The sequence below is a fragment of the Anser cygnoides genome, chromosome 1, assembly GCF_040182565.1.
Source record: "Anser cygnoides isolate HZ-2024a breed goose chromosome 1, Taihu_goose_T2T_genome, whole genome shotgun sequence".
Taxonomy (NCBI): domain Eukaryota; kingdom Metazoa; phylum Chordata; class Aves; order Anseriformes; family Anatidae; genus Anser; species Anser cygnoides.
The window spans coordinates 104,490,946-104,514,420 of NC_089873.1; the positions used below are offsets into that span (position 1 = coordinate 104,490,946).

General features: G+C 41.1%; 1 protein-coding gene, 1 long non-coding RNA gene and 1 pseudogene across 2 annotated transcripts; 2 read left to right on the forward strand and 1 right to left on the reverse strand.

The window, feature by feature from the left end:
- Positions 1-5,286: 5,286 nt before the first annotated feature.
- LOC136786735 (C->U-editing enzyme APOBEC-1-like) lies at positions 5,287-6,816 on the forward strand (annotated as a pseudogene).
- Positions 6,817-7,633: 817 nt separating this feature from the next.
- LOC106048074 (uncharacterized) lies at positions 7,634-21,335 on the reverse strand. Its single transcript, XR_007159735.2, has 4 exons — positions 21,131-21,335; positions 15,749-15,937; positions 9,694-9,826; positions 7,634-8,413 (listed from the first exon to the last, which is right to left on the reverse strand). It is a non-coding gene; the product is annotated as an uncharacterized lncRNA (long non-coding RNA).
- On the forward strand, positions 16,430-23,184 carry APOBEC1 (apolipoprotein B mRNA editing enzyme catalytic subunit 1). Its single transcript, XM_067005481.1, has 5 exons — positions 16,430-16,722; positions 17,235-17,262; positions 17,722-18,110; positions 19,919-20,037; positions 22,499-23,184. The coding sequence occupies exons 1-5, from the start codon at positions 16,656-16,658 to the stop codon at positions 22,529-22,531; spliced, it is 636 nt and encodes a 211-aa protein (XP_066861582.1). The 5' UTR covers positions 16,430-16,655; the 3' UTR covers positions 22,532-23,184.
- The last annotated feature ends 291 nt before the right edge of the window (positions 23,185-23,475 follow it).

Here is a 23,475-nt window from a genome sequence, read left to right on the forward strand (position 1 = left end):
TCCCTATGGTGAGAATGTCATTGTTCCTGGAAGTTTCCTCTCTCTTGTGGCCTCAGACTGATCACAAAATAGCCTTAAACCAAATGGGAACTTCAGACACCATGCCACAAAATTTTCATTCTGCTCTGAAACCATTCCCACAGCCCCACTTGGTCTTAGTTAGGGTCCACCTAGAATGGTCAGAGCACATCCCCAGCACCAGAATAACCACCATCATCCTTAGCCTTCTTGCTAAGTCTCCTCCAGATGACATCTAGAGCTAAGGGATGAAGTTCTTTTCTACTCAGAAAGCACTGAAAGCACTTATCCCTCAGAAGAGACAGGGCTCAGCAATTTTGTTCAGGTACTTCGTAAAATGAGAAATGGAGATCAAAATCCTCATCCTGCCAACTCATGCAGTTTTGCAATACCCCAAGTAATGGGAAAACAAAACAAAACAACCAAACAAAAAACCACAACAACCAATAAACTAAACAAGACCAGTTCATGTAGGGACCTGGAGCTCTGTCACTGTAATAGGCCAAAGCTGGCTCTGTGGGTCCAAGCAGGGTTGAGCCTGAGGTGACCCTGTTCTCCTGGACCATGGAGTGCTGCCAGCGCAGAGTGCGGCATAGCTTTCTGGAGCTAAGTAACAAAGGCCCAACAACAAATAGCTTAATAAAACTGCTGTTTAACACAGAAAAAAGAAGCATATAAGCAGTGAGTAAAGGTTCAGATGCCGGGCACCCCGTGTTTGTGTAGCACAGATCCTGGATGGATTTTCCCATGGCATGCTGTACAGTTCATATCGGTGAAGGAAGGCTCCCACATTTTGGTCATTCGAGTTAATATTTTTCTTACATGAAACCAAAACCAAACCAAAACACCTCTGTTCCTAAAGGAAGTGCACATAAGAACACCTCAGGTAAAGGCAAGGCCAGTGCCAGGTGGGCTCTGCCTGCAGGCTGTCCTGTTACCACGGCCTGCCTGAGGCTGCCCTGCAGCAACAGGATTTGTGCAGTGCAGAACAGACCCGCACCTACTCAGGCTGACTGTTTTGTGGGTCGCTGTCTCAATGTACAGTGGTCTCTGGTCAGGATCTCGACCTTCCATCCTGTGATCCGCATACAGTTTACCTTTCCCAATTATAAGTTACAGGTTTTATCAGAGCTTCTCAGTCCTTAAGCACGAGACCCAATAGAGCAGACATGGTCTGTTAGAGATCGAATCCTTGGATATTATGTCTTCTGCAAGGCACCCAACACATGGTCATCTTTCTTCCTCCAGAGGAGGAACTCTCATCTTTCTGGATTTGGCAGGGAAGATGTTTAAGCTTTGCTGGTAACTTATGAGTTTACTCACTCATCAGGGGTATTTCTGAGCATTTTAACCTTGGCAAAGCTCTGAGAGCATCAAGAGATCCTGCTGTATGTGAGGTTTCCACTTTGTTCCCACAGCTTCAGGTGCTTCAGAGGAAAGTTGGGTGTGCCATATGCAACAGCTGCCTTTCCAAGAGCCACTACCGGTTAAGCACGGAAAAGGCACTTTCAGATTCTCTTGTTCCCCAACATTGGGGTGAGCCATCTCCTGCCTTTGCCCTTCCAAAACTTGGAGGGTTTTTCTGAACAGAAAAATAAATCACATTTCCTGCCAATTAAGTGTTACCGTCCCTTTCAAACTTACAAGTGGGCTGCAAAGAGACACTCCAGTTATTATGTTTTTAACCAGGAACATGTATCAGCTCTCACTCACCCTCTACAGGGAGAGGAAGAAGTGCTGGTAAGGGCAGGTGCATAAAAGTCTTGTTGCGACTTGGGAGCAACTGAGGTCAAAGTGTTTTTTGCCTTTCCTCTTACATCATCCCGAGCTGAGCCTGCGGGCGTTCTCTGTCACGGGCTGAGTGTGGAGCTTCGCTCTGCAAGAACAGAAACAGAAAGGAGAGCACCTAAAGCAAAGAGCAGTGCCAGAGAGCTCACGGGGAAGGAAGACCTACAAGAAAAAGCTGAGGGTAAAAAGATTACTGGCAGAAAATCTCAGATTCAGCTCTGTGCTGTCATTGCTCCACAAGAAGGGGATCCCTTGCTTTGCTGCTCCAAGGGTGTGCTTTATATCTGTGCAAAGTGTCTGGCTTGCTTCTGGAAGGGTGAGCACGCTGCTTGTGCCAGCCCAACTGCGGAGGAGCCCTGCTTCCAAAAGTAATTGTGCTGGGCGCTGCCTGTGCCTGCGAGGGGCTGCACCAAGGTCTGGATGTGCTGGGGAAGCCCCTGCCTGCTGCCCTGCCTTGTCACTGGGCAAGGCTTAAAGCTGGCACAGGAGGCTTCGCAAGGAAAGGAACAAATGACACTCATGAAGACGGGTAAAGGCAGGGCAGGGAAGGGCAAAGGCAGGAGATGGCTCACCCCAATGCTGGGGAACAAGAGCATCTGAAAGTGCCTTTTCCCTGCTTAACCGGTTGTGGCTCTTGAAAAGGCTGCTGTGCCACAACATTAACAGTAAATGTCAGATCGGACATTTTCTGTCCAATACAAAAAAAAAGTTCTAATACATCAGCTTTGCAAAGCATTAGCAGTGGAGGAAAAATATACATTTTAGATATTATCATAATTACTACTATTATCTTACAATGAGTAGAACTTCAAATGTTGTGTAATAAAAAGTGCTAGGGAAAGGAAGGAAAATTATTAAATACCTGTAAAAGTGCAGTTTATTCTATTTAATTTAGGAGCTGTTTTCACAAAATTAGAATATTATAAAATAAATTCATTACATTCTTGTTCAAGTTATCAATGATGGGAAAATTGTGTAAGTATAAAAAATACATTTTAAAATATAATTGTAATCAGTTAAGATGTTCTCAAGGTTTAGTACACAATTATATAGCTGTTGTATATTAATGGCAAAAAAAAGAAGGTAGTTACGTATGGCTGTCATCCCTCTACCATTTTCTCCCCCAAATCTTCTAAACATTTTTGGGTGCAATTCACCTCTCAAATGTTGTCAGTATTTATATTTGGTGTATTTCTCTCTAGCTCCTAAATTCTGAAAGTGTTGCAAGTCCATCTTTGTGAGATTAATGGACTAAATTTAGAAAGAAAAGTAAAAGGGCTTGGGACTATTTCTTGGATTTACTAAATCTTAATTTTACCTCAAATTTGTGTCAAGGAACCAGCTACTAAGTGCTTAACATTATTTATTTATTTATTTATTTATTTATTTATTCTTTTAGTTAGGTTCTATTTATACCTGTTGTATATAACAATGCTGAACAGCAAGGACTGTTTTTAATAGCAATAAAAATAAAAAATGAAAATGATTGCATGACTTTGGGCAATTTATCTGTAAACACACAATTCATTTTAAGCATTTTCTTACCTGGGTTGAGGAGAAAAGTGAATGAATAGTTGCTGGGATTCTGTGTATTTCTATAGCGTCAAAATATTTTATGATGTATTGTAAATTTCTTGTCTGTCCTTCTGCTAGACCTGTTTAACTTCACTTAATATACTTTTCAAAAAATAGTAAGTTACATCTGTAGCAAATATTTATAACAATGTAGACCTTTGTTAATATTGTATTAAGTTGGTCACACAACAAATTTCACTTGTCTAAACATATCTTTAAGGTGTTTATAGCTCGAAGATTACTGTGATGCAAGATTGTTCTAAAGAAATGTGTTTATGTCATTGCAAATATGCATGGGACACCCATTGCAATAGCTTAGCCAAAGTGCAATATTTTATAGTAAAGACACAGGCAGGAGTTTAAGTAAGACTTGAAAAATTTTCCTTGTCTATATGTTATAATCAGATGGTAACAGCTAGAAATACTTTTGAATAAATCAGATCTCTACAATATGTTGTAATGATGCTTTCCAAAATGATGCATAGACCTTCGCAAGAACTAGATGAATGGATTTGGCTTGTATATTGAGTTCAATGTATTTTCTTCAGAACTTCAGACACTGTCACTATGTTCCCTGAATATATATACACACATACATATATGTGTGTGTTATATTATGTTACATATATGCGTTTGTGTTTCTTGATGATCAACAAGCTTAAAATAAGCTAATAAGCACTAACTTCCAAATAACATAACAGAAATAGAAAAAATACATCTCTTTTAGCACCTCAAATGAGAAAAAGTAAAATTCAAGCCTGTGATTCCCCTCTTGTCTCTCTCCGTTGTTTATTTAATGACATAATAATGGAATCATATATAATAAAAATATTATTCCTTTACCATAATTAAACAAACAAAGCTAAATGTTACTTTTACATAAATTCAATAGAAAATCTGATAAAGCAACCAGCATAGATAGTTTCTGTGGTTTTATATACACAGAGTTTACATTGAGAAAATAAACAGATATACTCTGTGGTTTAAAGACTGGTTTATGTACACAGACATGCTAATGTGTGGGAGGCTGGGATAAGGAAAGAGGGTAAGAATATAAAGCCTTCTGACTGACTTAGATAAATGAGATGCATTTTTACTTAGTCAGTGATTCCTGCGGTTAGAGAACATGTGACAGTTGATCTGCAAGATTTCATTTGTCCTCGGTTCAGATCGTGGGGTTTTTAGTTATTGGTGGGTGTTAATCTGTAAAACAATCCATGGGTTTCTTGCTTTTCTGCTAAGGTTCTGTCCAGTTGTCTACTACACATATTCTGAATTACTCTAATGTGAAAAAATATATATATATATGAAGTGCATTCTAATACAGATCTCCATATAGCACAATTGTAAAAAGGCTACAGAGTGCTCATGGAAAATATATTTTATTATTTATGTATCATGGATAATTGCTAATATGAAGGATATATTTACTACTAACATTTCCAGTATTTGTACAGTTACTAAACTTACTAAATTTAGAGGTCTGTTCTGAACTGAATAGATCTCATTTTATCCATCAGAAAACGTCATTCTTGAGAGTTGCATCTTTTTTTTAGCACTTATTTTTCTCTCCCTCAAGTAGAATTGTGCTGACCATGCTAATCTTTATGAAAATACAAGCAGTTCTCCTTCCTTTCCTTTCCTTTCCTTTTCCTTTCCTTTCCTTTCCTTTCCTTTCCTTTCCTTTCCTTTCCTTTTTTCCTTTCCTTTCCTTTTTCCTTTCCTTTCCTTTCCTTTCCTTTTCCTTTCCTTTCCTTTCCTTTCCTTTCCTTTCCTTTCTTTCCTTTCCTTTCCTTTCCTTTCCTTTCTTTCCTTTCCTTTCCTTTCCTTTCCTTTCCTTTTCCTTTCCTTTCCTTTCCTTTCCTTTCCTTTCCTTTCCTTTCCTTTTCCTTTCCTTTCCTTTCCTTTCCTTTCCTTTCCTTTCCTTTCCTTTCCTTTCCTTTCCTTCCTTTCCTTTCCTTTCCTTTCCTTTCCTTTCCTTTCCTTTCCTTTCCTTTCCTTTCCTTTCCTTTCCTTTCCTTTCCTTTCCTTTCCTTTCCTTTCCTTTCCTTTCCTTTCCTTTCCTTTCCTTTCCTTTCCTTTCCTTTCCTTTCCTTTCCTTTCCTTTCCTTTCCTTTCCTTTCCTTTCCTTTCCTTTCCTTTCCTTTCCTTTCCTTTCCTTTCCTTTCCTTTCCTTTCCTTTCCTTTCCTTTCCTTTCCTTTCCTTTCCTTTCCTTTCCTTTCCTTTCCTTTCCTTTCCTTTCCTTTCCTTTCCTCCTCTTGTTTCCTCCACCCTCCCCCTTTTTTGCATACTGGAAAACTCCTGAAAACAAAATTGTAACCTCTGGTTCCTTGAAATTTCTCTTCTGTTTCAGCATGTATATTTCTAAAAAGGCATTAAAGTGTCATTTTGCCTCCTGTGAGAATCCACAGGAGACATACCTACTCTGTGAACTGCAGTGGGGTGAGACCAGCGGGCCTTGGATATGGGGAGTCAAAAATGTTTTTCTGATGCTGAAAGCTACTTCCTGAACAACGTCTGTAAAAGTAAAAGATCCAGCAATTATATCGATTGTTCCATCACCTGTTACTTGTCCCAGAGACCCTGTGCATGCTGCTGTTATGAAATACAGAAATTCTTAAAAAAACACTCCTATGTGAACATAAACACTCATGTAGCATGACTTTATTGCATAGAAAGTGAAGAGATCTGCAGAAGTCTGATGGACCTTAAGTGCTTGGCTGATGTCACCATTGCTGTCATGAAAACCAAAGGCAGGGCTTTCCTGTGCTTTCTTGGACTGGAAAAGGGTGAACTGGTTAATTTAGGGCATGGGTAAATCTGGTATAGGCTTACTTCTTGTGCTCAGTGTCCTCCTGTCCAGCTCCTTTGGGGGCACATGCGTCACTGTTCAGCAACAAATTAGCACATCCGAAAAATAATATTCAGATATTACAAGAGAAGGGGGACAGGAGTCTCAGCAACCAAATCTGAATGAAAACTCTTCCTGTTTACAGACACCATCTTCCTGTCAGTCCCCAGAGAATGGGAGATAAGGTGCTTCTCCCTTGTCCTAGGGAATTAAAGGCAGCTGCTGGGAAAAGGCTGGCTGAAGGAGTCCTCTGCTGGAAGGAGAGGGGAAAAAATAAAGAGAATGGTATTTTTTCCAAATGCAATGTGGAGAGCATCTGTCAGCTAGCCTTGTCCGTGGCCAAGCTGTCTCAGTGGCATGGGCACGCTTCAGGGGTTAAAAACTCTTGTTTCCTGAGCTTGTCTGATGCCTGAATATACTCAGGTCGGTCAGCTTGCTTCCATTTCTCCAGGCTACACCTACTGTTGGAAAAAAGTTTGTCAGAGGAAATGCTGCTGCTGATTCCTGGTCTGTGGGCTTCGAGTCACAGATAATTATGTATGAGTTGAAGCTCAAGAATGTCTTTGAGGCTAGTAGACTCTGAGGGACAAGGGAAACCACATGAAGCAATTCGCAGTCTGGGGTCACTGAGCAGGAAAGAAGCTGTTCACATCTAGTGGGAGTTTAAAGACTGCTGCAGCGTGCTTTTGGAAAAGGAACTACCCTAATCATAGGAACTACCCCATGCCACTGAGAGAGAAGCACTGCAGATTTTTCTTCATCATAGTAGAGAGCAAAGGCTAAGAGTGTGTCTTTTCTCCTTCAGGTTCCGGAGTGGGAAATCCCTTGATTTTCAGCTGAAACTGGTCTCATCATAGGAAGCCTCCCCCATATTCCTTTCTAATCTGTCTCCGAGCACATGTTTCTGTTCACCAAATAATTCTACTTGCCACTGACACTGCTCACCACTGTCAATATCTGCTGTGTTCTGAGATCCCCTCCTCATCACTGGGCCCCTACATACCTCTTTAAATTTCCTTCCAGATTCTGTGTGTCAAATGCCCTTACTGGTCAGAAGGGTGAACTTTCTTGCAAAGATGAGCACAGCTGTTCAAAAGAGAACTTCAGTCCCCTGGGAAGTTCCAGCCTTTGATTTTTGTCAGGTCTCCCGGAAGGCAAAAGAGAATGAGAAATTGTGTTCACCAATGATGCTGATACTGAAAGGTTGTGCCCCTGGAGATGAGAGATTCTGTGTACAAATAAATAAATAAACAAATAATAAATCTAGTAAAGCTAATATAAGTTCTTCAACACAATGATTTCAATGTATTGGAGTTTTCTGACATGTTACTTTTAGTGAAATGGAATGAAAGAAATCTACAGTTAAGCATGTCATTGAACATTTTGGAAATCTGTTAATCTGTTACAAGTAATAGACTTCTTGTGTTATGTCCATTTAAAATTGCAGCAAGTACAAAGTGTAACTGTTAAAAGATCTAAATATCCTATTTTTATTTTCATTTCATGAGTCTGTATTCCACTAAGGGATTTCACTCACAGAAGATGAACTGATACTGTTTGTGTGTAGAAGATTACTGTTTGTATGTAGAAGATAGCAATCATAAAATGTTGCTAACTTACCCCAATTTCTGAAAGCCACCAATATCCTGGACAGACAGTTTGTCAGTGAGACACTTGAGTACACTGGAAAATGCTAAATATCCCTGATGGAGGCAGGTAGCAGGCAGAACAGGGAACGGTGTCTCATGCCCACTACTCTTCTAATATTGTTCCTCTGAGGTGGCCTCTGTACTGTGCAAAGGTACAGCCCTGCTATCAGTACTGTGTGCTTGGGAATAGAACCTTTCTCCACTCCCTGTTCCTGACACTAGGTTATTTTTCAAGACTAGAATAAACACTGTTCTATACCCATTTCAGTCATTAAACTCTAAAGCTATGATTGGCTTTGATTCTCCTCTCATTCATTTGATTAAAGTTTTAACATAGTCAATAGAATTAGTCGAAGTTTTGGATAGGTCTAGCCTAAAGACAATGTGACTTACAGAAACTAAGAGGTGGCTACCTGCAACTCACAGAATGGCATCATTCCTCAGTTAAGTCTACTTCGGTAGATGCATCCCCCTGGTTAGATACAGATCTTTCTATTTTACAAGATCAGGAGATGATGTTTTCAAGACGGTCTTAAAGAAGCAAAGAAAATTGATCACACAAGTTGTCCTGGAAGAGGAACAGCTGAAATATGACATCTCTAAGCTCAATTTATGAAGCAGATCAAGTGGGGGATAGGGTATGTCAGGAAAAGCTTTTCACACACACTTGCACACATACATGCAGACCACCTCAAATCACAGCTCGAGTGAGTCAGCAAAGCTGAGGCTGGGAGCAAACATGGCACTCCTTCCCACCAGTCTCAGTGCCAGGCACTTAGGTGGCAATTTGGTTTCAACGTGCAACTGTTCTACTTTGGGCACTTTGCTTCTAAATGTTGGCAGCTGTTCACACAACAGTTCCCTCCCTCGGTTTCTGGTCGGAAGGTTGTTGGAAGATCGCTGTTGGCACTAGCTGCCAATCAAATGATATCACAGTACACTTATCCAGCAGTTTCAGAAACGGTTCTCCTGTTGCGGGTTGATTAATGGTCCGTGCCAAGGCTCATTATGTTCATTTCTTGTTTACATTGCCCTGTTGGCTGTGGCTTACCACACTCAGCCCTTGTTTGCATTGTAACCTTTGCTTTTGGCTGAAGCAAGACTGTCACAACCAAGAAAACCCCCTACCTTACTTTCATAATAAAACTTGAAGGCAATTATATGGTCTGTGAACTCAGGGCCCTGAGGACATTAAAAAGCCTCAGCTGCCCTGACCTGCCTCACCTGGGGCTCCCACTGACACCCTGTCTGTGGATTACCGAGGATTTCCATTTGAGCTCATGTCTGGGTTATTAGACCCTGCCTGAGCTATGGTACAACTGTGCTTGTCTCCAGCTCTGTGACACTGATGTCCAGGCCCGTGTTCATGCTTAGCCATGGACACTGTCGATCTGACTTTCTGGGTTGACATCAGACATGTCTTATCACTATACACCATCCTGGTAATTGCTGCTCTGTGCGTGACCTTGGTTATTATCACAGAGATCACCCCGACCTAAGAAATAACTTCCCTACTTGACCTAGGACCTGACTGGCCGGCATGAATTTGCCTGAAAATCTGGACTGTCGGCTGATCCTGGCTGCTAGAGTTAGGCCTGCTCTGATCAACTTTTTTGGGGTACAGTGGGACAGGACCTTGCTAGTGAGGCTCCTGCCCTGCTGGTTGCTTTATCTCCCTTGACATGGCTTTTCATCCTTTGGGGGTAGCTGACCCTTGCTGCGACCTGGTAGTGTCTGGCAAAATTTACTGTGACCTGGTCAGGGAAAACAGCGGTTCTGGACTCCTGGTTAGTTGTTCAGATTCTGATTACCTGTAATACTGTGATGAAGTTTCTATTCCAGGCCATTCTTTCAAACCATATTTCCCTTGCAAAGCAATCTGAGGTCAAATGGTAAGCCAGAAGTGACATCACGTTCAGGTCAGTTCTTAGCAGACTATTCTCTCTTCAGGGTGTGTGGGGAGAGAAAGGAAATGAAATACAGAATATTAGACTATGTATAATGTAACAGCAAAAATAAACATACTAAATGGGACCTGACAGACCAAATATCAATGATGCAGCTGAGCAATATTTCTCAAGAGTAACTTAAAAATCAGAACTTAGAAATCAGAATTAGTCTCTCCTGAACTGGTAGAGGCAAAAGCCAAGCCATGAAACACAAGAATACTCTTGTTGCTGCCATAGTTGACTGAAGCACTGACATTTGACCGTGCAGCACAGACGTATGAGACTAGGGAAAAGATCTGGAAACTGCTGGGTGATGTTCTGTACTGAGATGTCTTGTTCTTATGTAAAGAGAAACAGAAGGGCCTGAATCCAGTCCATATGACACCTTTATGGTCACTGCTATTCCTTTATGCACTGTGGCCTTTCTGTTCCTGGCTTGGGTAATGGAACTTCTTAATTTCCAATGGATTGAAATTTGCACTCAAGCTCAGTCACTTACAGGCTGTGGATGTTAAGTGTAGTTAAGTATAGGGTTATATGTGACTATATTTGAGATACACATGTAGGCATATGCAAGCAGTAAGACTACACGGCTTACTGGAACCAAAACAAAATCTAAATTTGGAATTTGTCTTTAAATAAACTTCTGTAGAGCAAAGCCCTTTTTTTTGATGTTGTTTTTGCTGGATCCTCTGAGAGAAGAAAGCATCCAGTCTTGTCAAGAAAGAGCCCCAGCCTTCGCTGTCCGTGCTTCTGTCTGTCTTTTTTTTTTTTTTTTTTTTTTTTTTATTTTTTTTTTCTTGAGACAGAACTGTGGGTACAGCATTCTTGCAGTATTTGCAGATTTGGAGTCTGTAATATATATGCATGGACAGTGTGGTGATTACAGAAAGGAAAGCAAACTAAATATAACTTAACCTGGCCTACTGTAGACAACACACCTCATCTTGACACCATACAGCACCTCAGCAACTCTCCTTCACCTCATTCTGAACACCTGGCTAGTACGGTCTGTTCAGATCTTCTCCATCTCCAGCCTAAGCCTGTGTCCTGCCATACAACATGGCTGCTGTTTTTGCCATGGTCTGCTTTCTAACAAGACAAAGGTGCCACTAGTTGTTGTCTTTCTTCTTACATCATTCCTGGTGAGACTCAGATCTGCCAGTTGCTGAAGAGGTTGGAGACCTTGCTCTCTGCCATCATCATCAATGTTTCAGCATTAACATCAGCAGAAGTGCCAGCACGCTCTGCATGAGTCACCCTACCCATGCATCTGGGTGGTCGCTTGGTGGCATCCCAGAGCTCTGAACAGGGAGCAGCTGGAGGTTTGTCTCCCAGATTGGCTTTGGGAGCCTATCTCACCTCTGTTTCCTTATCTGCAGCCCCAGAGATGTTATGAAGAGCTACAGTGCTTTGCACTGGCATCACCTTTTTTTGCACTGCATCCATTGCTGCAGTGGGTCTGGTTAAACCAAAAGAAGTTTTCTTACCAACTAATGAGTCTTTTCATGTAAGAATCCTTGAACCTCAGCCATGGTGACCGGAGGTTGGGTGTCTCAGATTAAGCCTCTGCTGAAGGTGGATTGTGGAGTGGAGATTTGCTGTGGTAGAGGAGGTACAGATGGATATGTTACCCATCCTGCAGCCCTGCCTGCCTGCAAGACGAGCAGCAACTTTATTAACTTCAAAATCTACAATGTGTTAACTGTGGTAGTGAGATCTGGCAGGGCTTCCCTGACAGTATCATGCATGACTTGTCTAAGATGAGACAGGAAAACTATGACAGGGAAAAGAGCTGAGCCATTGTACTGTAATTCCCTCTGTTTTCTAGTGTCACCTGGATTATTTGCACTCCCAGTTGTGAGGTCTTTCCATAGCAGCATCCTGACTGGGGAAAATCTAATCCATAGCCAAGGCCAAGACTATTTGCATAGTTGGGGGTGATTTTCAGGTCACTTTCATACTTGGATGAGCATTTGCAGTTGACCCCACTGGGTGTGCTCATATATATGTTTGAACTGTGACAATTCAGCTGGATTTTTGGATACAGGGTCTGCCTCTCCACCTTAATTTCCACCTCATTTGTATTCCACTTCTGCCATCTACTGCTCACAAACACTACTTAGCCCCATATCCACTTTTTAATCTCTCACTTCCCTTAATATCTTCTTAGGTGAGATGAATACAGTCCAAAACAACCACTGCATAGTTGGTGTTCCTCCTTGTTCCACTGACTGGCACGAGCAAAACAGTTTCAGCCTGGGAAAAGGTTCCTGGTACCCATCACTTCAGCTACATTCCCTAAATCTCTTCCCTTGATGCGTTATCTCACAGTAGCATCAGGTACCCCCTGCTATTGCACCACACACCATGATTGTTCAAGTCCAAGCTACCAAGGCTATTGATAGATGGTCCTCTGAAGATTGACTTGCCTCTTCTATGAGGAATATGATAAAGCACATACTGCTGCTTAAACAAACAGGTTGCTATCTCACAGTCATACTCCATGCCAGTGACAGGAGTAGAGACTGTTTACAGAGTAGCATAGGCCCTGAAACACGAAAATCCTGGCAGATCAACCCCATATCTCAGTATACTGTTAAATGACATGGAAGATCCCTGTGGTCAGTTAAGGCCAGCTGTCCTGGCTGTGTTCCCTCCAAGCCTTTCGCCCACCCCCACCCTACTTACTGGGGGGCAGAATGAGAAGGCCTAGATGTTGTGGAAGCACAGTTTAGCAATAGCTAAAACACGGATGTATTATCAATGCTGTTTTTATCACCAGTCTATACCTCAGTGCATATGGGCTGCTTTGAAGAATATCAGCTCCATCTCAGCCAAACCAATACTGACAGTGTCCATCCAATGGTTCTGACGTCTGGTTCTGATGGAGGTTTTGCCTCTCATGGGAGCTAGAATTTACAGGTGATTTTTGGTGTGAGTTTAACAATATGTATGCCATTGAGCTTGGAAAAGATATGCTCTGCACTGAAAGCTCACAGAGCTACTCTGAACGCTGTCTCTGATATGACAGATAGGAAAAGAACAGATGAATCATTGCTTTCTCTCAAGTGTAGTCCACCTGGTTTTGTCATCCTTTTGCTATTTAGAGCCCTGCCAGTTTTGTGATGACTGCATGCCAGACTCAGCCTCTCAAAGGGAGGGTGGATACTCTGATGTCCACCAGGTTTTCTTCTGGTATGTAGAGCTTATTGTTCTGCCAGTGCTTTTACACAGCACGTGCACTGAAACAAAAAGGCAGGAATGATTCTGTGAACTAGGCAAAATCAGAAAGATAAAAATATAGTCCTTCTGTGGTGCAAAGTAGTGTGCAGTGACAGCAGAAGGACTGCTTAGAGCAGAAAACCATAGTCCAAAGTACAGATACTTTCACTTACGGCTTCTTTTATTTTCTCACACTCTCCTCATGAAATATATTTGATCCACTTCTTTGTTTTCTATAGCATCACCAGTTAGTATAAAAATATGTTTTATAAGGATATTGGTACGTTTTGTTAAGGTAACAGAAAGTAATACTGAAGTAAGCACACAGGTAAGTCCTTCCCACTAACCATCTGTCCTCAGCCTTTGTCTTGGTCAAGGCTCTGCCCACATACCTTCATGGCTGGTTGTCATTCCACTTTGTTATTCAGAATTAGACTCATAAAACTCACTGAGTAGTAGCAGGGTGTTAACAGTTATCTTAATCTGGTATGTTTTGATTGCCACGTACAGAAACTGAACAGGAGTCCCAGTAAAGTATGATTCTGCTGTGTAGCCTGCAGTTGGAGAGAAGGAAAGCGAAGGTGCTGGAGAGGTAAAAAGACCTCTGGGTGGATGTCCTTATCCACCTCTGGGTGGATGTCCTTGCAGGTCTGATTGTTAAACTCATATGCTTCTAAGTTCATTTTTATTTGCATTTTTTTCATTATTATGTTCATATGCTTCTAAGGATGTATATTTGTGAGTCTACAAGCTTGTTTTTATTTGCATTACTGTGTTGTTTTTCATACATATGTATGTAAATAGCTGTGTACTCATGCATATATATTCATACACAGAGTCATGTTTTAGCCCTTTTTAAATGTAAAGTTCACAGTATAAATCTAAAAAACAAACAAACAAACAAACAAAACAAAACCGTTTTTTTCTTTCCTTAGAAACATAGATATCTTCTGAGAAAACTCCATTAAACTCCAACATATAGTGGATGTTCATTTTACGGTCAAATGCTCCAGCAGCAGAATCTACACTTGAACTAACACAAAATTTGCCATTACAAATTGATTCCAGGAGGCAGCTTGTAAATGGGGATTGAGACCTAAGCCTTTGTGGCACAAGATCTGGACTTTTAGTCACATTCACGTTTTGTCTTCCTCCTTGCTTCCAGACTTCCACCTGCTGATTCTCATCTCTTTCCAGTAGATCATTCATCCAAAAATGTCATGCAAAGGTAAGAATCAAAGCTCAGGACCTTGTAAAATCCTCAGGGATTTACAAAGTACGAACTTGGCTGATTCAAACCCTGTATCTTTTTGTTTTCTGTGGTGTCTGATCTAATTTTCCTTCTAATGTGTTCTTCTTTCTTCTCCCTAACCTGTCTGTCTTTCTTAATTTCTTCCATATCTTTCCCTTTCCCTTTTCTATGACTTCTATCTATGTCCATTTTTTTTCTTTTCTTTTCTTTTCTTTTTTTTTTTTTCTGAATAAAATTGTTCAGTGTGATGCTGGAGTCAGTGTTATCAAATATACACCTTGGGTTTCAACTGTCAAATAAGCCAAGAGACTTCTGAGAAAAAATACATGCCATGTGCCTGTACTCTCAAAACACACCTGCTTAGTGAAATAAATTAGGGGAATAGTACATCCAGTAGACACCATTTCTGTAATATTATCATGTTGTAGGATTGTCATGCTGATATCTGTTTCCTGGGAGACGTCTGCAGGGAGTTAGCTCCCTGTCACTCTTATATTAATATTACTGTGAAGATATAAGGAACCTGGTGGGTAAAAAAGTCATTAATGAATGTATGCCCACCACTATGTGCCCTTTGCTGTGTATCTTCCTCCAAAATGCATTTTTATGTTTGGGAGGTGTGTGTAGGGGGTCAATGGTTATTTTTTCAAAACCCCATTTGCTGGAGTGGGTGAGATATATTCAGATGTTACACATAGCACAGCAATTTACAAATCATCTTCACATTTATCTCTAACATTATCTTAAGCAACTTCTGTAAAGGGAAATAATCGACAGTATGAGAAATTTGAAAAAAATATTTGGGTTATATATCTAAGTAAATATGAGGTTTAGTCAGCACGTACCACAAAAATGTTGAAGAGCAATACTGATGGTAAGACATGGCATGGCCATAGCTGGCACTTCCGCTTGGGAAGCTTCAGATGACAGAACGCTGTGGTCCCCCCTGCATTGTTCACTGTAACTGCAACCATCATTTTTCGTTGCTGTTATATACCTTGCACTGTTTATTCAGAAGATCTGATGGGCCATATACGTAAAATAGCTACTGTTTGTGTCTTAGTTTTATCTCAGCAAATACAATAAAATAATTTCTTGACACAGCAAAAAGGACAAACTACCGCAATAGAGAGGAACACCTCAACCGATGTATTTGTTGCTTCAATGTTATATATGCTAATAAACCCTCATGAAAAAGAGATGAGGTGATACAATATTCTCTTCATTTCCTTCTCTGTGGTAGATATTTACAAATATGCACTTGTAAATTGAGATGCCTTGTTTGACTTGCAAAAACGTCTTGATTAGCAGCAGCGCTTAGTAACAGTGCCACAGCAAACACAGAGAAAACAAATGAACCCAGAAGAGCTGCTTTTCTTACTTGGGACTAGTGGTAATAAAGAGAGAAATTTTCTGTTTCGCACAGTAAAAATAGCTCACCTGACGGTTCCAGCTTCCGGCAGGTGACCTTACGTACATACCCAGATTCACTTCTGAATGGGACTCACCCTCCTTTCTTTAACTTTCACCCAGTGAAGAAGTTTACTTGCGTCAGAGCAAGTCACCATGAGGAAACATTCAGCTAAGCGGTGTTGCAGACATCCAAAGTCCAATCTTCAAGAATAGAAACTGAAATAAACATGAGACTAATAAAAGGAGATCCATTGCCCAAGAGGTTATAGACAGCTACAGAAATATCAATGGCGGCTGATATCGGTAGAGGTAAGTACACCTATGTGGAAAGTGGGCCTATTTCTACATATTCAGTGTAGATCTTTACTGTAGTTGTATCTAAGGTACTGGTGAGTACAGAAAACTCTGTGTGTTGGCAAAGGAGACACTTGTGGATATGTGTAATCTCTTTCAATGTGTTACTCTGTCTTGAGTCTTAGGTTGAGCTTCAAAATGCCAATGTCTCATTGTGTTAACCCTTATCTGCATTAGGCAAGAAGAATTTGAATCCCCAAAGACCACTCAGTGTGTAAAGACATCTCAAAGGCAATTATTAGTGGAGCAAATTATTTTTATTTTTTTCACCTATCTTGTTTCCAATGCAAGAACCACCTAGAAAATGCCTTTTAAAAAATTAGTACCACTAGGCTGTGTAAGGAGCTGACCAGGTCTCTGTTAATTAAGAACACTATTAGATTCCTGCTGAAATGTAATTTGACTGTGTATATTTCATAATTCCCCTTCTTAAAGCGCTAAAATATATGGAAACGTGCCTTTCGTATCTTATTTGAAAGTAAATTAACTCTCTTTCCTCCAGTAAAAGGAAGGTTCTGAAATTCTTAAGTTTGGCATGGATGGGCTTTTGCAAAAGAAACCCTAATCTGTGAAGGGCTGAATGATTCATAAGGTCAAACTTCTTTGCTGCCATGAAAGTCAAAATGTATATATAATCAGGCAGGTTGGTGGTGCTACCCCATAGGTATTGGAAATCACCTGCCTTTCTGCAGTTTTTTTCTTGTTACTGGTATTTTCCAGCTTTTGAAAAAGTCTCATGCTAAAAAAAGAGATTGTCATGAGTACCAATGGGAAACTAGTTAAAGTTTTGCCTAGCAGAAGTGATTTGGAAAATACAAAGTGAGAAGAGATCTGGTTCTACTCTTTGATTTGTCAGACAAAAGCAGATGCAATACTGATGATATCAGTGAAGTTAAAATTGGTTGATATCACAGTATACAATAATGTGTTAAAGTGTGCAAAGTTTCACGTACATAATAGTTTAAATGACCAAGTTTAGCTCCCAAGTAGAAATCCACCACTCCTAGATCTCAGAACGGCTGTACAGATATTACTTATTAAGCCACTTTATATAAAAGAGATTTGGTAGGGAGTGAAAAGGACCAGGACAGGAGGTGTAGAGGAGATTTAATTTTCTGAACTACTGTCCCCAGATGATTCACAAATCTTTTCTGCATAGGTCATGCACCCAGACAGAACAACCAAAGGTAAGGCATATTGTTCTACCATATCAGGCTGCCTGGGCTCCATGGAATTTTCCAGAGACAGACGAGGCTAAGAAGCCTTGAAAATTGTTTTCTTCTCACTATTCCTTTCCCTTGTCTTCCTTTCCAGTTGTCTCACTGCTTTGAACAGTGTTGATCTCAGCATGATGTTGGCCAGTCATGGCTCACCCTGCCAACATCTCTCAAGGAGGTGTTTCACCTTTCTCAGTGCTGTGGGTTTTTCACCAGAATCACTCTAGGGGAATCATTCAGGGGTCTTCATCTCTTTCCAGATTTATATTACTAGATTGTAACATTTTTCAAGCTACTCCTTTGTGATGGAAAAAGCTGAAAGTGGGAATAAGCATTGGCTGATGCAACACAGAGCAGGCAGTGCACAGTGTGACCAAACATCACTGAAATATTGGGGTCATAGAGGCACTGTTGATACTTTTATTTCAGGTGGAAGATACAGCCAGATGACTTCAAATCAAACTATTTGCCTTCCCAACACCCAAAGGTGGTGTGCCTGCTGTATGCGATCAAGTGGCGCAGAGGTAAAGTCTGGAAGGGTTGGTGCACAAACAATTCTACCCAACACGCTGAAGTCAACTTCTTGGAAAATTGTTTCAAGCCCTTGTCATCAGCTTCTTGCTCTATCACCTGGGTCTTATCTACTACCCCCTGTGGGAAATGCTCCAGAAGAATTCTGGAGTTCCTGAGGATGCACCCCAATGTAACCCTGGAAATATTCGCAGCCAAGATTTTCAAACATCTGGATATTCGTAACCGGCAAGGTCTCAGGAACCTGATGATGAAAGGAGTCATCATACGTATTATGCGTCCTGCAGGTAACCCAACTACTCTTCATCTTTGTCTGGGTGTAGACCAAAACCTATGGGATTATATCCACTACCAGCAGTTGTACTTTGTACTAGTGTGGACGACTGGTATTGGGAACGACTGGTGAGCGCCCAAATGCTGCTTTCTTCTGCCTTATTTCTTTCCCAATCCCAAACAGCTGTAGGACCAGCATGGTTATTTCCTCTTGCCAAATGTGAACAAGGAAAGTTATGTCATTCTCTAGCCATGAATGCCGTCATTATATACAGTGTGAAACCCTTGCAGGAATATCTTTCCTGTCCCTCTTAGCATATATATGCACATCAGTTTACTAACTGCACCTAGTAAAGAGATTCTCTTGATAGCTGGAGAAGAGAAGAAGACCCATCTAAAGGAGACTCAGATTATGCATCACATACTACAAATGTGTCTTTTGCACCTGTGTTTTTTGTATATCTGGCTTGACTCTTGTTGTTTGATTTAGAAAAAATGTCTAGACAAGTAGCTCACTGAAAGTACATATGAAAAGATGAATTCCACATACGTGTCTGGATAGTTATTACTGTAGTGTGCAGCTACAAAACCTACCAAGTCAAATGTAAACTTTAAGGACACTGTTTATCTTGGGGAACCTGTCCCTGGGATTATGCCACCGGAGGACTGAAAGAAGCTCTGGCTATCCTGTCAACACTAAGATAAATATGAAACTGTTAATCTTGATAAATATTAGGGCGTTCACATCAGGTTTTCCCTGATCATAGAGGTAAGTCAGACAGATTCATGAATGAAGCAATAAGTTTATTATCTGAAGCTTCTGTGATCAAGCTCCAGGCTGTCAAAAGGTGTGCTTAAATAGTCCTGATTGCATGTGCCATTTCCCTTTGCAGTTGTTCCCTGCAGCCTGTCTTTCACAGATTCTTTCTCTCTTGGCCGAGGTTCTCTGGCCTTATGTCCTTATGTGATATCTGTGGTATGGGTTGCCTAAGCCACTTTAGTGATTTCTGTCTGGTAATTCCCCTTTTTGGACATGTTGCTATTTGTATAGTTTTGGTTCCCCTTTCCACTAACTTATTTGTGTAGTTGCAGGTCATTGTTGGGCTCTTGCATGAATACCCTCAGATGAATATCTTTCCCTTGTCCTTTACCGTTGTCTTACTGAGAAAAGATTGACTCACTGATATTTCTGATGAAAGAACTAGGCTAGAAAGACCTGGCTGGCTGCTAAGCACCGCACAGCTGTTCGTTCACCCTTTCCTCCCCCCCCCCCCCGAGATGGGGGAGAGAATCAGAAAGAAATGAAAGCCTATGGGATAAAGACAGTTTATTAGGACAGAAAAGAAAGTAAAGGAAAATAATAATAATAATGATAATAGTACTACTAATAATAGTGTGTACAAAACAAGTGATGCACAATGCAATTGCTCACCACCCGCTGACCGATGCCCAGCCTATCCCCAAGCAGCCGGTCCCCCAACCCTGGCCAGCCCCCCCATATTAATTGTTCAGCATGTGTCAGATGGTATGGAATGCCCCTTTGGCCAGTTTGGGTCAGCTGTCCTGGGTCTGTCCCCTCCCAGCTCCTGCTGCACCCCCAGCCTGCCCGCTGGCAGGACAGAGCGAGAAGCCGAAAAGTCCTTGGCTTGGTGTAAGCACTGCTCTGCAACAATCAAAACATCAGCATGGTATCAACGTTGTTCTCATCCTAAATCCCAAACACAGCACCCTACCAGCTACTAGGAGGAAAATTAACTCTATCCTAGCCAAAACCAGGACAGCTTGTCTTTCAACAGGAGTGACTGTATATTTCTTTTCTCAGATTACAGTTACAGTTGGAAAAAATTCGTTGCATACCAACATGGAGAAGAAGATTATTGGCCCTGGAGTTTCAGTCTGTACATCCTTCTGAACTGCATAGAGCTCAAGCGTATCATTTTGGTTAGTAGCCACTTTAAAGAAAAGGCTGAGAGTTAAAATAATGCAAAGTCCTAGACAAATGAAGTTTGCAGAGCCCTGGCAATGGTGTTAGCAGAAAATATAGTAGGAAAAATTGGCATGGGTTTGGTGTTGCGTAAAAAGAGGGCCAAGTGGCAAGAGATTGCCAAGGACTTTGCTGATACATTGTGCCTTTGTTTATGGCCAGGAATAGAGAAGGGAATTAAAAACACTCACAGTTTGACACTAAGGAAAGGGTAAATTATTTCAACATTTTACATGGCTCAATTACAATATGTTCTCTTGCAGCTTACTGGATCTATTTGATACTAAAAGCTCATTGATCTGTGTAAACATGATTCAAGTACACTCTTTTTGCCCCTCAGGATAGGCCCACTGATTTCAATGAAGTTCTGAGTGTGTTCAAAAGCCCAGCTGTGTGGATTCACTTTCAGAGCTTACATATAAGATTATCATATGACTGAGATCTGCATTCCCTACTAGCTGTTTCATAACTACAGAAGTTATTTGCATGGTCTGATATCCCACTACACAAGAAAGAGGAGTTGGTCAACTGAACAGGAGAGAAGAGCAGGACTGGAGATAAATTCCCAGCTCAGCCATCTGTTATGGGGCAAGCTAGTCCTTGTTTGAACTGTTCCCTGTATGTAAAATGGGGGCTAACTGAATGGACAGCAAAAGATAGAGGAAGAAATGCACACAACTGCATAATACAGACAGGTACTTGAAGTGTAGAAGGAGGAAAACTAACCTGTTTATAAGTTAAACAGGACAGACAGGAAAAAAAGTTAAACATTGGACTCCATTTCAGTTCCATCCACCCCAAATTTTACACAGGTCATTTAATACCTCAGTAACCACCCTTCTTAATTCTAACTGTCTGACTAAGAAGTTCAGGTAACAGGGGATGCAGACAGTGGCATTGTCCAGTCAGTCAGCTAACCTAACAAAGTAGTTAATGCAATGTAACTGTTTAGGAGATATTTTCCTTTGGCTTTGAGCTTTCCTCAGTCTCCTAATGTCTGAGATTAAATAGTTTAGCAGATCATAGTTAAATGCATAGTATGTTGCTTACCAGAGATATGAACAGAGCTGTCTGCTACATCCCTTTGAGTATGTGGAAACAACAGCAGATTCAGCAGTTCCCTAGGCAGCCGTACACGCTGAATATGGCCTTCAGGTCTCAGGTCTTAGTTTCAAAGAACCAGCTAATGAATGACCTGGCTCTTCCTGTGCCCCTGGCAACCATGCTGATTGCTGAGGAGCCCTACTGGCTGGGAAGCTCGCACTGGGATACTCATGCTAAAAGTAAAGCGCTTGCTCAGCTGCTTTGCTCACTCAGACAAACTCAAGCCAGCCATAAAATCAAGGTGAATGGGATCCATTACCAGTAATTCTGACTAACCAGCAACTCCCTACAGAAAGAACGGGAACGTGTATATGCTCAGTGCTTGGGAACACCCAGCCATATTATACTAACTGTGCTGAAAGTTCAGATATGTCTCATTGGCCATTGCCAGCTCACATTATCCTTGGGGCAGAGAAAAACTCCCTGAGCACAGAGGTGTAATGAGGAGAGTGAGTTCCAGACATGCTCCTGACAAATACACTGACTCTTGTGTCAAGTTCTGGGCTTCCTAACAAGGGCACTTAGAAATCGGAGAGAATTCAGTGGAGTATCACTGCAACAACCAGGGGGCTGGAGCACTTGCCCTGCAAGGAGAGTGCATTTGTATATTTACAAATATACTATATGTATTTCCTAGTATATATCTACAAGGAAATGTTTTTGTTCCACCTCTAGAAGGTTAAATGGGATCTTATTGCAGTTTTCCACCACATAAAGGCAAAAATGGCAGAGCCAGACTCTCCTTAAATCTTCACAGATGGAAATTGAGGCAACAGGTGTGAGCTACAGCAGGGGAAATTCCAACCAGACAGAAGGAAAAAGCCTCCTGCTGACAGTGGTACTGTACTGGTAACAGGTGCCCAGAGAGGATGTCAGATCTTCATCCATTGAGATACTAATGACTTTCCTGGGAAAGGTTCTCAGCTGCCTGACTTAGCTTTGGAGTTAGCCACACTGTAAACACACTGTTGGACTAGACACCTCTAGGGGACCTTTCTAAGTCAAATAATTCTGTCTTTCTACAGGATCCGCCCCCACTTCCCCTGGTTTCAGCTAAGCAATCTGTTACCTTCTAAATGCTTCTGTTTCTGAGTAGGAGGCCTTTTTAGGAGGGATTTATACTGCACGTAAATTCTGGGGTGTTATCCTGTTGTATGGAAAACTGTGTCCCAAGGTAGATTCTCTGACATTGTGATGGTGGATCAGAGTGAACTCTCAGAACTGATGCTGTATTTTCAAACTCCGGATCGTGTTGAAGAGACTCAAGCTTTTGGCATCTAGCTGTTAATGTTTGTATTTCTGTCTTCTTGCTAGGGGCTTCCTCCAGTGTCAAACTTTGAATACTAACACCAACAGCATGCTTACAAGTTCACTTTGTGCACAACAGCATTACCTACAAGACTGGAAAAGCTGATTCTTGGCAGTCGTTCTTACTACAGCTTTGAACGATGTTTCATAGTTTCACTACAAAAGGCCCTTACACCCAGAAGGCTGGGCATTGCCAAATATTGGACACAGCAGAAGGAACATTTCCTGTGGACAAGAAATCATTGGGAAGTTCAGATGACACGGCCAGGCAACAAGGTTACAGTGTTCTGCATCTTTAGAAGGCTTCCTGAGAGTCCAGTGTGGATGGGAATCATACCCCAGGATGAAGCTTTCAGGTCTGCTGATTCTGTATTCAGATTCTATGAATACCCTCTTGAGAGGCCAGCAAGCAATAGTTTTTCTTGTTCATTTGTTCCATAGATTTAATCAGAGCAGAACATTGTTTTTGAAAATTTCTTATGAAGGTCACTTTCATAACCGTGTGTACAGTTCCAGAAAATACTTCATGATATAACATTACTTTTTTTGTTATATTATGATTATATTACTGTTATATTACTGCTATTATTACAATATAATACAACTTTATTACAATGGATTTTATATATATATATAAAAATGTATTTATTCTCCTTATGTAGAAACAACAGAATAAATGGAAAATGTCAACTCAAGAAGTTTTGTTTTTCTTGTTCAGCTCCTGTGCACACATTCTTCCACATTCTGGAGTCCTAGATGTTCATTGCAAACTGGGAGAACATGTGGAGAACTGTAAAAAGTCTCTGACTTTCCAAAAGGAAGCACTGAGTGGAATGGTGAGGTAGGAGATACAGAAAGCTCTGAGCTATCTCTAAGGGCAGGCGACAAAAAGAAGATGCAGGCGTGTTAGGCATTTCTGCAGTTTGCAGTTTGCACTGGAAATAATGAAAAACATCTGAATGAACCATGCTGGGAGCCCCAGT

Coding starts and splice junctions, on each gene's coding strand:
- APOBEC1 (XM_067005481.1), top strand. CDS start 16,656: ATGATTCATAAGGTCAAACTTCTTTGCTGCCATGAAAGTCAAAATGTA. Junction 18,111..19,918: donor ACGTATTATGCGTCCTGCAG/GTAACCCAACTA, acceptor TTCTTTTCTCAG/ATTACAGTTACAGTTGGAAA. Junction 20,038..22,498: donor AGCTCAAGCGTATCATTTTG/GTTAGTAGCCAC, acceptor TCTTCTTGCTAG/GGGCTTCCTCCAGTGTCAAA.